At 48.4% G+C, this 12,212-nt stretch overlaps 1 protein-coding gene across 1 annotated transcript; it reads right to left on the bottom strand.

The window, feature by feature from the left end:
- Window positions 1–1,237: 1,237 nt before the first annotated feature.
- On the bottom strand, window positions 1,238–11,485 carry LOC114692739 (odorant-binding protein 2a-like). The gene is made up of 7 exons (XM_028868654.2): window positions 11,380–11,485; window positions 10,698–10,831; window positions 10,002–10,072; window positions 9,428–9,538; window positions 8,731–8,878; window positions 8,570–8,623; window positions 1,238–1,412 (listed from the first exon to the last, which is right to left on the bottom strand). The coding sequence occupies exons 1-7, from the start codon at window positions 11,458–11,460 to the stop codon at window positions 1,238–1,240; spliced, it is 774 nt and encodes a 257-aa protein (XP_028724487.1). The 5' UTR covers window positions 11,461–11,485.
- Window positions 11,486–12,212: the final 727 nt, after the last annotated feature.

Raw genomic sequence — 12,212 nt, 5'->3', positions numbered from 1 at the left:
ACCGGGAAGCGGGCCCTCAGCAAAAGTCAGACCTGCCAGCTCCTTGACCTTGGCTCCCAGGCTCTGAAACTGTGAAATCAATGTCTGTTTACAGCCTCATGGCCTGTTATTTTGTTCTCATAGCCAAGTCCACCTCTGAGGAAGCTCTCGAAGAGGGCCCAGCTGACTGCCCTTAGCCAGAGGTCACAGGGCACAAGACCAGGAACGGAACAGACTGGAACTAATTACTGATGGGCAACGTGGACAAAGTTCACAAAAGGCTCAATGGCACCTACTGTGGTTCTTCAACGTGGTCAAAACCTAAGCCAGAGACTTCCAGATGGATGGAGGCTGAGAAGGTGACTTCATGGGCCCTGGTGGAGGAGAAGAGTTGGGATAAAAAAATAAACAAATAAAATTTATATATATATACACACATATGCATTATGTGTGCATATATAGAGAGAGGGGGGAGAGAGATACTATTACAAAGACATTCATAAAAGCAGAGCCAGGACAGCTGGAATTCCGTAGAAACAGGCAGATAAACGCATCAAAAGGAAAAAAGCCAAACACAGCTTCAGCATTGTGGCCCCTGGGGGGAGGAGTCAGAGCCCCAGCCCAAGGGAAAGCAGGCGGCCCTGGTACAAAGAACCACAGGACAAGGCCACAGCTCCACAAGCCTCAAATCCAGCTGCTGATCTTGTGGAGACAGCCACTTTTCTGGCCAGGTGGGGGCGCTGTGGAGAGCAGTGTCCCAGTTCTGAGGGCTGTGGCCGGAAGCCATCCTGAGAGGGAACCTGTTAAGTAAACCTGATGTACCTTGGAGACCAAGAACAGGGGACCATCACAATTCAGGGGTCCGAATTTTAACCTGCTCCACAGCTCAGGGTGAGAGCTTGGGAGGCAGCTCTGGAGAGTGGGCGGCTGGTATTGAGAAGTCAGAAGGTCCAGCGGGCAGGAAGCTGGGCCCAGCAGTGAGGTGCATGGGAACAGGGATTCTCACCCTGGCTGTCTGGAGCTGACCCGATCAACTGAGAGTACTCTGGAGTGTGACAGCACTGAGCCTGGGGACCTAGCCCTGAGTGTCCCTCTGTGGACTCTGAGACCCCTGCCGTCCAGTGGCCATAGTCTGCCTCCCAGCCGCAGCCTCCAGTTTAGTGGGCTTTGGAAGTAGGACAGGTCCACCCCTACAGATGTCAGCACCGAGGTCACCCGCTCCACTCCAACACACCTGGAGACACTCCCCACCCCTCGGCTAGACCTTTAGCTGCTCCTGGGTGAAGGAATTGAGGAAGTTCAGGAGGGTGAGAAGGTGAGAGGGCCTGCCCAGCACACAGGCTGCAAAGCCCAGTGTGGCCAGCAGAGGCCCTCGGTAGGCTGAAGTGAAGATGGCCTGGTGTTTATTTGTCCCAAGCAGGGTCAGCACCAGCCTAAATGGTGGGAGACAAGAGTCCACAGGCTCAGCTGACCCCACACACCTCAGCTGACCCCACACACCCCACATACCTGCCATGTATGGATCTCTCTTCTTTTATTTATTTTTTATTTTTCGAGGCAGGGTTTCTCTGTGTAGTTTTGGCGCCTGTCCTGGATCTCGCTCTGTAGACCAGGCTGGCCTCGAACTTAGAGATCCACTTGGCTCTGCCCACCAAGTGCTGGGATTAAAGGTGTGTGCCACCACTGCCGGGCCTATATTCTCATTCCTTTAATCCCCTTCATATATCCGGTTTTCCTTTTTCAGTTTTCATGATTAGCCTTTTCTTCTTTTGTTCCCCCGCCAGACCACCCTACACTCCATCCCTCCTTTCCCTTGGATAGTTAGTGCAGTCTTTTGACTGCACTGCCTTGGTTTTAATTTTATTTGTTAAACTGAGTTGTGTGCGGCGGTTTGCACACTCGCACACCGTCTGCCTGGAGGACGTTCTCCCCATTCCCCGCTGGTTTTCACCGGTCTGTGCCTTTGACTCTTTTGTTTCTACTTTCTTGTCATCTGTACCGGGACGGTTTCATGTATCTGTAAAATCTAGGGCCCAGAACTGAAATGTGCTGTTTGTCCTTTGTGTCCTGATGTCCCAGTTACATGGACTTCCTTCTGCAGATGACATGAGTTTGTTCTGTGCAGCTGAAAAAAGTTCCAGTGTTTACATAAACCACGCTTCCCTCGTTCACTGTCCTGTTGATGGACACCTTGGTGGCCAGCCTGAGCTGTTGTGACATTCCCTGCAACAAACTTTGTTTGAGTTACTCTGTGATTTTTTGGAGGGTAAACACTCACGAGCAGATTACCAGGGCCGTATGGGAGTGTTTTTGTTGGTTTTTAGCTGTCTGAGGAGCCCTCAGCGGCTGCACTAATGCACACAGCCACCAGCGGAGTCTCCGGACTCCATTTGAGCACGTACGCCCCAGCTGGTCACTGTTACCGTTTCCTTGGTGACTGCCGTCCTGGCAGGGGTGAGATGGACGCTAATGTCATTTTCGTTTGCTGTTTGTTTACATTTTTCTGATGGCTGGTGATGCTGAACATTTTCCGTGTGTTTACAGGGCATTTGAACCCCATCGTTTGAGAACTTCTGCTCGTTTTATTAGTTCCATTGTTAGCTGATTTGTTTGATTCCTTGTTATTTAGTATTTTGAGTTTTGTTTTGTTTTGTTTTTTTGCCCAGATATGGTTCTCAACCTGTGGGTTGCAACCCCCCTTGGAGTCACGTATTAGCTATGATTTACATTATCTACATTATGATTCATAACAGTAGCAAAATTACAGTTATAAAGTAGCAACAAAATAATTGTGTGGTTGGGGGGTCACCACATGAGGACTGTATTAAAGGAAGACTGAGAACTGGTCTAGGTATTAATCCTCTTTTTGATGTATAGCTAGCAAAGAATCTCTCCTGCTGTACAGGCTGTCTCAGTCAGTTGGGTTTCCTTTGCTGTAAGAATCTTTTAGTAGCCACAGTCCCATTTGTCAAGTTTTTGGCCCTGTTTCTTGGGAGATAAGAGTCTCGTTCAGAAAGCGTTTCATATGCAGCTGTATTGAAAAGCTTTTCCTGCTTTTTCCTGAGATTCCTGGTTTAGAATTTCAGGTCTTATATTAAGGTCTTTATTTATTTAGTGCTGCCTTTTTTGTTTGTTTTGTTTTTTGAGACAGGGTCCCTCTGTGCAGTTTTGATGCCTGTCCTGGATCTCACTCTGTAGACCAGGCTGGCCTCGAACTCACAGAGATTCGCCTGGCTCTGCCTCCCAAGTGCTGGGATTAAAGGCGTGCGCCGCCGCCGCCGCCGCCGCCGCCGCCGCCGCCGCCGCCGCCACCACCACTGCCCAACTTAGTGTTGACTTTTGCAGGGAGTGAGACATAGGGATTGAACCTTATCATTCTACACATGAATATCCAGTTTCTCCAGGACCATTCATTAAAGAGGGCATCTTCTCCAATGTGTATATTTTTAAGCTTTGTCAAAACTCAGGTGGCTGTAACTGCATAGATTTATATCTGGTTATTTGCTTTTGTTTAATTAATTTGTGTATTAATACATAGATATAAAAGCCATTCTGTTTTTACTGCTATGACAATAAACCTGAAATCAGATATGATGATACTGCAAGCATTGTTTTTTCCCAAAAATATTTTGGCTATCTGGGGTGTTTTGGGGTTCCATATCAATTCTATTTTTTTTCTATTCCTACAAAGAATGTAATTGGAACTTTATGGGGATTGGATTGAATTTGTACATTGCTTTTGGTGGTAGAGTCATTTTTACAATATTAATTTTTCAGTCATCATAGAGCGGTGCTTCTAGTATTTGTTTGAGTCAAGGTTCCTCTATGCAAATTAGGCTGGCCTCAGACTCTTTAGAAATCTATCAGCTTCTACATCCTGAGTGCTGGGACTAAAGGCATGGAACACCATACCCACCTTTAATATGTTTAAATTCTTCTTTAATGTTTAAAATTTTAAAATTTTAGGTCTTTCACTTTCTTGCTTAGGTTTATTCCAAGCTTTTTTTTTAGATTTAAAATTTTATGTTGATGAGTGTTTTGTTTGCATGTATGTATGTGCACCATCTGTCTGTCTGGTTCCCCTGAGGTCAGAAAAAGGCATCAGATCCCCTGGAACTGGAGCTATAGATGGTTGTAAGCCAGTATGTGGGTGCTGTGAACTGAACCCAGGTCCTCTGCAAGAGCAACGAGTGCTTTTAACTGCCAAGTCATCTATTCAGCATCCCACAGGGTAATATTTGAGGAAATTGTGAATGGGATGATTTTGAAATATATTGCAACAAGACAGACCCACATGACCTACAAAACTAAATTAAGAGGAAACACACTAAATCTATAATGGGCAAAAACATTGAGGTAGTAGTAGTCTCCTAACAAAGAAGAGCCCAGGACAGGATGGATTCACTGCTAAAAATTCTACCAAATAGTTAAAAAGAATTGACATCAGTGCTCCTCAAACTAGACCGTAAATGAGAAGGAATGCTCCCAACTTCATTCTACAAAGCCAATATCATTTTGATATTAAAAGAATATAAAAATAAAACTATAGATAAATTTCTCTGTTGACCATAGATGTGAAAATTCTCAATAACATACTTGCAAACTGAACTCAACAACACTGGGATGGTCAGGCAACATGACCAAGCTGATTTTATTCTAGGAATGCAAGCACACACAAAATTAGTAATTGCAATCCAACACCAAGCTTTAGGACAGATATCATATTATCATTTCAATAGATGCTGAGAAGATGTTTAACATCCTTTCACGATAAAAGCCTTGAAGAAACTAGGAACTGAAGGAACATACCTCACCATAATAAAGACCACATGTGAAACACCTGTAGCCAATATTGTACTAATCAAGGAAGAACTGAAGTACTCTTATTCAATATAGGACTTGAAGTCTTAGCCATAGCAATAAGGCAGGAAAAGAAATAAAATGTATATAAACAAGAAAGCAGGAAGTTCAGCTATCCTTATATGCACATTATATTATTTTGTATTAAATTCACCAGAACACTCAGATCTGATTAAAAAAAAACTTTCAGCAAAGTAATAGAATATAAAATCAACATGAAAATTATTAGCTTTTCTAAATTGAATAGCAATAACAAACATGCAGTGAAACCATGAAAATGTCCCAATTATATCAGTCAAAAAAAGAAGCAGAAATAGAAGCAGGAGAAGGAGAAGAGGAGGAAGGAGGAGGAACAGGAGCAGGAGGAGAAGGAGAGATATCCTAATAAATAAATCTACCAAAAAAGGTGTAAAAATTAAATTTCTATGGAAACTATAAAGCATGGAAGAAATTGAAGAACACTGTAGCAGAAAGAACACCTATGTTCATGGATTGGGGGATTCAATATTGTTAACCTTGGCCATATTACCAAAAGCAAGCTTCAGCTTCAGTACAAGTTTCTGTCAAAAGTCTAAGGTCACGGAAACAGAAAAACAATCCTAAAATTTGTATGGGAGCACAAAAGACCCTGAGTGGCCAAGTCATCCTGAACAGAAACAGCAATGCTGGAGGTGTTGTAACCCTTGGTTTTAAACTATACCACAGGGCTGCAGTAACAAAAACAGCATGGTACTGGCACAGAAATAGACACACCAATCAGTGTGATAAAATACAGGACACAGACTCAAACACACTCAGCTCCGGCTGCCTCACTTTTGACAAAAGCTCTCAAAGTATACAGTGGAGAAAAGGCAGACAGTCTGTTCATCAGCTGTGCCAGGGAACTGATATCCACACATAGACGAATGAGACTAGACTTTGGTTATTACCTGTACAAGTATCAATCTGAATGGGCCAAAGACCTTTATGTATGAGCTGAAACTGCTAGAGGGAAAAAATGAAAAAATATTTCAAGATACAGGATATAGGCAGAGGAAAGGACTTTCTGAATAAGACTGAAATTGCACAGGAAAAGACAAATGGAACTGTGTGAAATTAAAATTCTTCTTTCTGCACAGCCTGGGGAATAACCGTCAGAGTCAAGAGTCGGCTCCCTGAAGGGGAGGGAATCTTGGCCAGCAATACATACAAGAGAATGACATACAGAGAACATAAAGTCCTTAAAACATTTAACATCAAACCACTCATCCAACCAATAAGTGAGCAGATGAATCAAACAATGAGTTTCCAACATGATAGAATAAATCATCAACAATATATGAAACGGTGTTTTACCTTGTTTGCCATCAGGGAGATACAAATGAAAACAACAGTGAGGTTCCATCTCACTCAATTCAGAATGGCAACCATCAAGAAAACAAGGATGCAGGGAAAATAAACCCTCATACATTGTTGATGGGAATAGAAGGGGGGGGCGAATACTGTAATGTGGTGTCAGATTGCAATCTTTGCATATTTGGACTTGAATTAGAAGTCCTCCTGATGTACTTGAAAGGACCAAGCAGACACCATAACAGGCTGCTCAGTCTTCTCTCAGAGATCAGGCCTCAATTTTAGCTTCCTGAGACTAGAGCAAGCAGTCTCTGGGAGGGCCATGAACAAAAGACATAGTCCTTGCAGTAGCTCCCTTTCTGCATGTACTCTTGACTGCTCAAGGTTCAGCCAATTGTTTACTGTCTGGGACCCCTCACTAACTTAGAGCTATGTGCATGAGTCAAGGACAGAGCCTGGGCAACTGAGTCAGCCCCCACAGTCAGTATGTGCTAGGCCAGCCAGCCTCCACGGCAGCTCAAGGACAGAGCCTGGGACTTGTCCAGGTGTGCCCCAAAATGATAACTGTAACCCCCAACCAGTAAATCCAAAGGTTAAATACCCTCACCCAGTGGTATGATGCCAAGGTTTGTACCACCCTGTTTGTGGTTTTTCCCTTTAAAAACCCCTCACCCTGAGAGCTCAGGGCGGTCCTCCTCCACCCACTGTATCGGAGTGTTAGACATGAACCAAGCCTAGACCAATCAATAAACCCTGTGTGTTTTGCATCAGATATTGGCTCTGTGGTGGTCTTGCTGGGGGATTTCTCGACGGGGGCAAAACGTACTGATTGCAAAGGAGAGCAATATTAAGTATTTGAATTTGGGGTGGTCCTGGGGCCCACAGTTAAAAGCCATGCAGAGTCCCTGTCTTAAGGAAGAAGACAGCCTGGTATGCATGTGGGATCCAACCTGGCCCTGCCCTCCGAAGTGTCTGGATGCCTCAGACCCCACCCACAGCAGCACAGCTGCTCCACCTCAGGAGCACCCAGTAGCTCCCAGCAAGAACTAGGTCCAGACAGGAGAGGAATTCAGGGAGAACCGTGACCAGGTAGCAGTTAGACTGTAGGCTCACAGAGCTGAGGGACACTAGCCTGAGTACCAAGAACCCCTCAGCAAAAGGTGACATGTGGGAGCTACACTAGGCTGTATTGATGACATCTTCTCCCACACTGTGGCCGCCATGTCCCGATTGGACAGAGAAAGCCCACACCCTGGGTAAACTATGGGGGAGGGCTGGAGTGGAGAACAGGCCTGGTGGAGGCTGTGGCGGCTTCTGTCTTCCCTGAGGAGGAGGATGGAGGAGCTGGCCACCCTTGCTCCACCCTGTCACTGAGCTAGGCTTCTCAAGGAAGGCCCCCCCAGTAGTCCACCATGTCCTGCTGGAGCAGGAGCCCTGTGGTGACAGTCACACTGCCCAAAGCCCTGATGACTCCTCACAGCCTTGTCCCCAGGGCCTTCGCAGACGCTCCTGCCAGGGTCCAGCCTCACAGCCAGTGGCTCACCGGGTGAGGACGTCTAGGCCCTCACCTGGCTCTCCAGGGAAGTCAGCTGCCATGCTCCTCGGGCATTGGTCAGCCAGTGTCGCCCAACTTTCCCCATGTCTCTGCTGCCGGCAGAGCTCTTAGAGCCCACACAAGCTTCACGGAGAGGCTGAGCCAGAGGAGTGCTGAAGGGCTTTATTTGGAGCCAGTGGGGGAGGGGAGGCCAAGGCATGGGGTGGGGAGGCAGTGGGGGGGTTGGTCCAGCAGAGGTCTGGTGCAGGGATGTCCCAGCCAGGTGCTGGAATCAAGGCTTGCTCAGCAGGTGCAGACCTGGGTAGCTGCTGGGGTAGAGAGAGGAAGACAGGTAAGTACCCTGCCCTCTGCTGACATTTTTCAGGAGCAACAGTCAAGGGAGTCATGGGCAGGGATAGCCCAGGGCAGATATGGGTCAGAGATCTTCTTTCCCTGTGTTTCTGTGGGGTCCCTGCTAGGCGCTGGGGCCTCTAACGTGATTCCTGTATCACTCCATGAGTAGCCAGGTCTCAGCCTCCTTGGAGAGAATGGAAAGGATGGGACCAGACAGAGAGACCAGGGACTAGGAGAGATCACGACAAAAAGAAAGGACTTCCTCTATGTCCTGGATATTATACTCAGGGCCACCTCCCTACTGACCACACTTGTCTGTGTGGATGGGATGAGGACCCTCTAGTTCCTGAGCCTGGCATTCTAGGCTTTTCCACAGTTCGATGGGGTACGTGTGGGGGAGGGGGATGGACGACTTACCCTAGTCACTTTCAGAACTTTCAGGCACACACTGCTCTGTAGAAACCAAAAGAATCCCAGAGTGAGAAGGGCCCAGGAAGAGGACCCCCTCACCCCTGCAGCTCAGCCCCTCCCATAGCCAAGACCTGAAGCAGGGCCCGGGCAACCCTGTGACACAGGGGACACGGAGAGACAGGAAACAACACCGGAAGGACAATAGGACCAGGCTCAGGAAGGACGCAGAAGGCACACGGACATGCATGTTTGGGACTGACAGGGACACAGGGGACACAGGCAGAGGCCGGGCAGTCCTGCTCTCACCGCTCATCTCTGGTACGAAGATGTTTTCCTCTCTCAGTCCCTTGCGCTGTGTGAATCTCTTAAATTCTTCCATGGCCTCTGGGTTTTCCTTAGGGTCTCTCCCTGTGGGGAGGTGAGGCAGGATTGAGGGGTGGCGCTCAGCTCTGCAGAGAGCCAGTGACCCACCCAACATCTGGGCTGTCAGCCTGGAGCAGCCAGGATAAGAGGGAATAGGACAGTGGACAAGTTGCTCTGGGTTGGGGACTCCCAGACACTGAGTGATTCTGGGGGCCCTCGATGAACCTCAAGAGGCTTTCAGGGTCATTTCCCATACCTGTAAGGGTCCTGGATCTCAGATGCACGGGTCTGTCCCCTGACCTTGGAGGACACTATATACACATCATGGCCTCTTTCAGGTTAATCGACTTCAGATTGACCGGCACCTACTGAGACTGCTAGAGATGGCATTTGCCAGCCTCCAACGGTCACATAAGCCAGGTCCCCTCCCAGCTGACCCACTTTCCACTTTGGATTCCATACACTGCTTTGTCAGCATCCTGGGCCCAGCACGGATGCTTCCCTGTCCCAAGTGCCAGGCATGGCTGCTGCCCTTCTCATGGCTGCTGGAAGCAGAGACCAGAGACAGGACATGAGATCTCGGTGGTTCCTCACCCACGAGTTTTCCTATGCTGAAATATTTCCCATGGTGCCGTCCTTCACAGTAGAAGATGTAGTGGTCCTTCACAGGAAGCTCCTCTATGTACACAGTCTTCCTGCCATTGCCTTCAGGTGAACAGAGAAGTAACTCTTAGCATCTCACTCCCGGATTAACTATCGGAGACTGTGTGAAAGAATACTTTGGAACACTTTTGGGGGCACCCTGGAGACTCAACTAGTCCAGCACTGGCCTCGCTGTGGTTTCCCATATCTAGGCAGGATCTATTTCTTAGACACCTGCTGAGCCCAGCTGAGAAGTCCAAAGAGCATAAGGGCTGAACTTGGTCCCAAGCCTGAACAACCCCCACCCCCGTCAATGGCTGCTCCCCCCCCACTTTACATTCCTTTGCATGGTTCCCCATGGGTCACAAGCTGAGCTGTTGTGGGGCAAGAACCAGTTAGTACCTGGGGTGGACCAACCCAGGGCCTCTACTGTCTGGTACATGGAAAGTGAATGAATGGCCTGTCCTGGAAGCTGGATGCCCAGGAACTATTCTCTGCAGGAGACCCTGGGCCACAAGGGACTCACAGGCGATGTATTTCCCAGGCTCCTCAGTTTTCTTCATCAAGATTTTAAAGTCATGGCAGTGACCCTTTCTCCTGTAAAACAAAAAACAAAAACAAAACAACAACAAACCACGGGAAGCTGCTCTCAGCAGCACAGCTGGGCACATCTGTGCTGCCTAGTTATTGTCAACTTGACCCATGTTAGAGTCACCTGGGAAGAGAGAATCTCAACTGAATTGACTGACTCCATCAGATTGGCTTTTGGGTATGTCTATGTGGCATTCTCTTGATTAACTTTTGATACGGAAGGGCCTAGCCCACTGTGGGCAGTGCCACTTTTGGGCAGGTGTTCCTGGGTAAAGAAGGCAGGCTAAGCAAGTCATGGGGAGCAAGCCGGGAAGAAGCTCTTTCAGGATTCAAGTCCCTCATTGTTTATAATTGACTGTGATGGGGTCATACAAGCCAAATAAAGTCTCCCAAGTTGCCTTAGGCCACAGTGTTTGTTGTTTGTCACAGCCATAAGAGTAAACTCAGATTCCTGGTGCATCCACCATGGTCAGATGATACCTTCTAATCCCATCTCAAACCTCCATAACTCTTGGGCAATGCCAATGACCCTGTCCCCTCAAAGGCACAGGCCTTCTATCACCCACACCAAAACAATGGATAGAGTAGAACAGAAAGCCAACTTGAGAGATCTGTGGTGAGAGACACTCACCAGAATGTGATCTTGGTCTCCAAGTTCCCTCCTTCCAGGGCTGTCACTTTCATGGGGAAGGCCTTCATAGGCATCTTATCCCCCGGCAGGCTGTCATTGTGCATAATGGCCTTTGTGTACCAGATTCCTGAGACCTGTACCAGACAGGGTCTTGAGACCACCGCAACCCTGTCCCGATGCTCCCCCAAGGTCCAGCACACCAGCTTGCTCCCTGAAGAGACATTCCAAAACATAGGCTGCAGCCCCTTAGGTAGGCTGACCACATAGTTCCCCAATCTGAGCCCAGTAGAGAGTGCACAGCACACAGGTTCACTGACCCAGCTTAGGCAAATGGTGCCTGCCCCCTAAAGACCCAAACCATGCCTGTCTCAAATCCAGAAAAAGGCACTTCCTCTAGCAGTCCCTCCTAGCCTATGAGGCATTCTGGTGCTTGGTGTCAATTCAACAAGGACTTCTGGCCTGACTGTGCTCCTTGCTCTAGTCCTGTGTCCCTTGAAGAGCCCTGTCTGCTGGGAAAACAGCAGAGTATCTGACCTGACTGCTTCAGACAGGGCTGTGTGGCAGAGGAGAGGGTAGAACTCAGCCTTCAAGACCATTTCCTGAACCATGATTCATATCCACCAGCATCAGCCAGAGGCCATGCCTTTCTCTTACCACCCCCCACTATCCTTCACTAGCTCACGTCTTGGTCATCCGATGGGACTTCCTGGGCCCTCAGGACAGCCACCAGCCCCAGAAACAAGAAGATCAGGAGGTTCTTCATCTTCGGTCGCTGGGCTATCACACAAGGCAGGTTGTCACCTGGGGAATGTCTGCTCCGCATCCTCACAGGGTGCCCTTTATATCCCCCATGGCCGGAGATGTGTGCCCACTTGGCACTGGCCACATCCCTCCTGCCCTTCTATCATGGCCAAATCCACATCCATCATGGAAGTGGAAAGTTGTTGTTGTTGGGATCTGATGAATATCAACTCATTGTCATCTACAGATTAAGAAAGACACACAATGTCCTGCCATGTCTGCACCACCAAGAGCTGTGCTCACAAAGGACCCTGGGGAGATGAGTGACTCAGGGGCAGGGAGGTGGCACTTAGGGCAGGGGGAGGAGGGTCAGGCTTCCCTTCACACCCCTGCCCTCCATCTCTCCATGGCTGCCCTGAGTTGTGTCCCCTGACACCTGGCTTCTGACCTCCTGCTGCTGAGGACAGGGCTGAGCTTCACCACCAGAGAATGTCTGCTTGTTCCCAGACGGCCTGGCCCCTGGCTGGGAGGGAGGCCACTTCACTGTCCTATCCCTGCATGGATACCCCACCTGGACCTTCCTGTAAGTGGGGACACAAACTCCTGACTCCAGTCAGTTAAACATCATCAGGGTAGACCCCTGACACACTAGGCGATACCCTGACCCTGACCCACTTCATTCTGCACTGAGGCCAGCTGTGTGCTCTGCAGGACACTTCTTACTCCAGATGTCTTGGTCCTTTTTCACTAACTGGCCAATGCCCATCTAGTCAA

This window comes from Peromyscus leucopus, chromosome 4 (genome assembly GCF_004664715.2).
Source record: "Peromyscus leucopus breed LL Stock chromosome 4, UCI_PerLeu_2.1, whole genome shotgun sequence".
NCBI classification, from domain to species: domain Eukaryota; kingdom Metazoa; phylum Chordata; class Mammalia; order Rodentia; family Cricetidae; genus Peromyscus; species Peromyscus leucopus.
Note: the sequence above shows the minus strand (reverse complement) of the source record. Positions and strands in the feature narration are given on the sequence as shown.